This window comes from Hipposideros armiger, unplaced genomic scaffold (assembly GCF_001890085.2).
Source record: "Hipposideros armiger isolate ML-2016 unplaced genomic scaffold, ASM189008v1 scaffold_12, whole genome shotgun sequence".
Classification (NCBI taxonomy): domain Eukaryota; kingdom Metazoa; phylum Chordata; class Mammalia; order Chiroptera; family Hipposideridae; genus Hipposideros; species Hipposideros armiger.
In genome coordinates this window covers 4,359,935-4,362,111 of record NW_017731362.1, presented here as the reverse complement: position 1 = coordinate 4,362,111, position 2,177 = coordinate 4,359,935, and the positions used below count along the sequence as shown (strand labels likewise).

The following is a 2,177-nucleotide window of genomic DNA, read 5'->3' as shown; positions in this document are numbered from 1 at the left end:
TTCATTTATTTTTATAATTGTTTATAATGGTAACTGCAAGAAATGGGCCTTCTGGTATCTGTTCGGTTATTTTCAGGTTATTTCTCTAAGGAAAAAACGAATTTAGAATTAATTCTCTCTTTCAGAAACGAGGTGATGATTTTGAAACTGTCTCCTTCTGGCTTTCTAACACATGCCGATTTTTGCACTGTTTGAAGCAGTACAGTGGAGAAGAGGTGAGAAAACCTTGATTACAAAACCAGCATGCTATACTTTCTTTGACCTTTTTAAGGAAAATTTAAAAGCACAAAATTTTTAACCGTTTGTTAATTTAGAAACCTGAATTCAGAGGTGGCTTGGAAGTTCATAGCTTTGATGTACATTATTTGCAGAATAGTGACTTTGGGGAATAATACAGTTTCTTCCCTCTGAGAGTTTGTATTATGAGAAAACACAGAAGAAATAAAATGAGCATTGGTCAATGAATAGATGTAACAATGCAATTTTTTGCCAATATGTGGAAGTGGGGTTTTCAAGGACTAATACGGGAATACTGAACCATTTTTTAAAATTAATTTCAGCTTACTATAAGACATTAAAGGTGATAAATTTAGACATGTCTCTTTAGATTTGTCCAAAAATCTGTTTTGCTTTTGTTTATAGTGATATATTCATCAGTAGTTTGACAGACTTAATATTTTAGAACTATAATATATTAATAATTACTATTTATTAAGGGCTGCTGAATATCAGATATATATCAGATAGCACATACTATATATTATGTTATTGAATTTTTAGAACATTTCTATGAGGCAGGAATTATAACTCAGTTTTACAGATGAGGAAACTTAAGTTCAGTAAAGTTCATCAGTTTGCCCAAGTCCTCTCAGCCGTAAGCAGCAGCCCTGGGATCCCCAGGTCTGCCCACCTCCGAGAGCCTGTGCCCCTGATCACTACCATCCACGCCTCCCCATCCTTTGCCGGGAGGGTGGGCTGAGAAGCTGAGCAGTAGCACCTTTCTCAGCACCCAGACAGAGGCTAGGGGCAGAGGGCTGTCCTGGCAAATGATGGGAAATACAAATATGAGCAAGATGTGGTCCCTGAGAAGGTGGGACTGACAGACCAGAGTCCCCCAGAGGGCCCGTTAACTAACTGTCTTCCTTCCCACCTCTAGACCGTGTCGTGAAGTAGGTTAAAGGGAGGCAGATGCTTGACTGTGGGTGGAATCCATCCAGCAGGCTTCGCTTTGTCAGGCAGTGTCTGACAGATGTACCTGCTTGTACAGTTGGCTTTCCAGTTTCACAAATACCACCAAAGGATGCCGTTCTAAGCTCAGACTGCAAATCTTGTGTGGATACCATGAAAAGGAAATTTTTTATTTATTCACCAGTCTCTGTAGAAATTGGTCTATTTTAAGAAGATTATGTATGCCCTTTGGGTGCGGTATTTATAAATGTGACTATATTTAACAAACTGAAATTTAAGAGGTTGGTACTTTAGGTAATTCAGTGTTTGGCAGTAAACCTCCTGTGTCATAAGTGAAAACACTCATTAAATTTTTTTTGAATTGAATTACCCCATCTTGTTTCATTGACATTGCTATTGGAGAGGCTTAAATGCTAGGTTGCCAAGTTTAGATACTATTCAAAAGCTGGTAAGAAGTGGAGCTTTTATGATGGAAACAAATATACAATGTTGAGAATGATTACCCTGGCATTTCTGTGTGGGATGGATGGGAACTCTTCAGAGAGAGAAGAAGAGCAGGAGGATACGGATCCAACGAGAGGGTTACTTCGTGTATGCCGTTAACTCTGCATTCCGGCTCTAGGGCTTTATGAAACACAACACGTCTCGCCAGAATGAACACTGCCTCACCAATTTTGACCTGGCTGAGTACCGGCAGGTGCTAAGTGACTTGGCCATTCAGATCTACCAGCAGCTCGTTCGGGTGTTAGAAAATATCCTCCAGCCGATGATCGGTAAGGCCAGGGCGTTGCTGACATCGAGGTCTGTCCCCCTCACGTGCCCACGGGTAGATGACCACCAGCGGCACACGTTTCAGGACGTGTAGTCATATGGACATAAAGTCGTAAGACTCAGTCCTAACATTAGCTGAGGAATCTCAGAGCATGGGGTGTTAGCCGTGACTGACTGGGATACATGAAAATCACTGCCTCCACATGATGGAGTCAGCA

General features: G+C 40.9%; 1 protein-coding gene across 1 annotated transcript in view; it reads left to right on the top strand.

Annotated features, from left to right (window-relative positions):
* MYO5A (myosin VA) overlaps window positions 1–2,177 on the top strand; it is a 142,448-nt gene that overhangs the window by 133,324 nt on the left and 6,947 nt on the right. Inside the window, exons 33-34 of the mRNA XM_019664099.1 lie at window positions 126–215; window positions 1,811–1,961. Coding sequence (XP_019519644.1) covers window positions 126–215; window positions 1,811–1,961 — 241 coding nt within the window. The remainder of the gene's footprint in view (window positions 1–125; window positions 216–1,810; window positions 1,962–2,177) is intronic.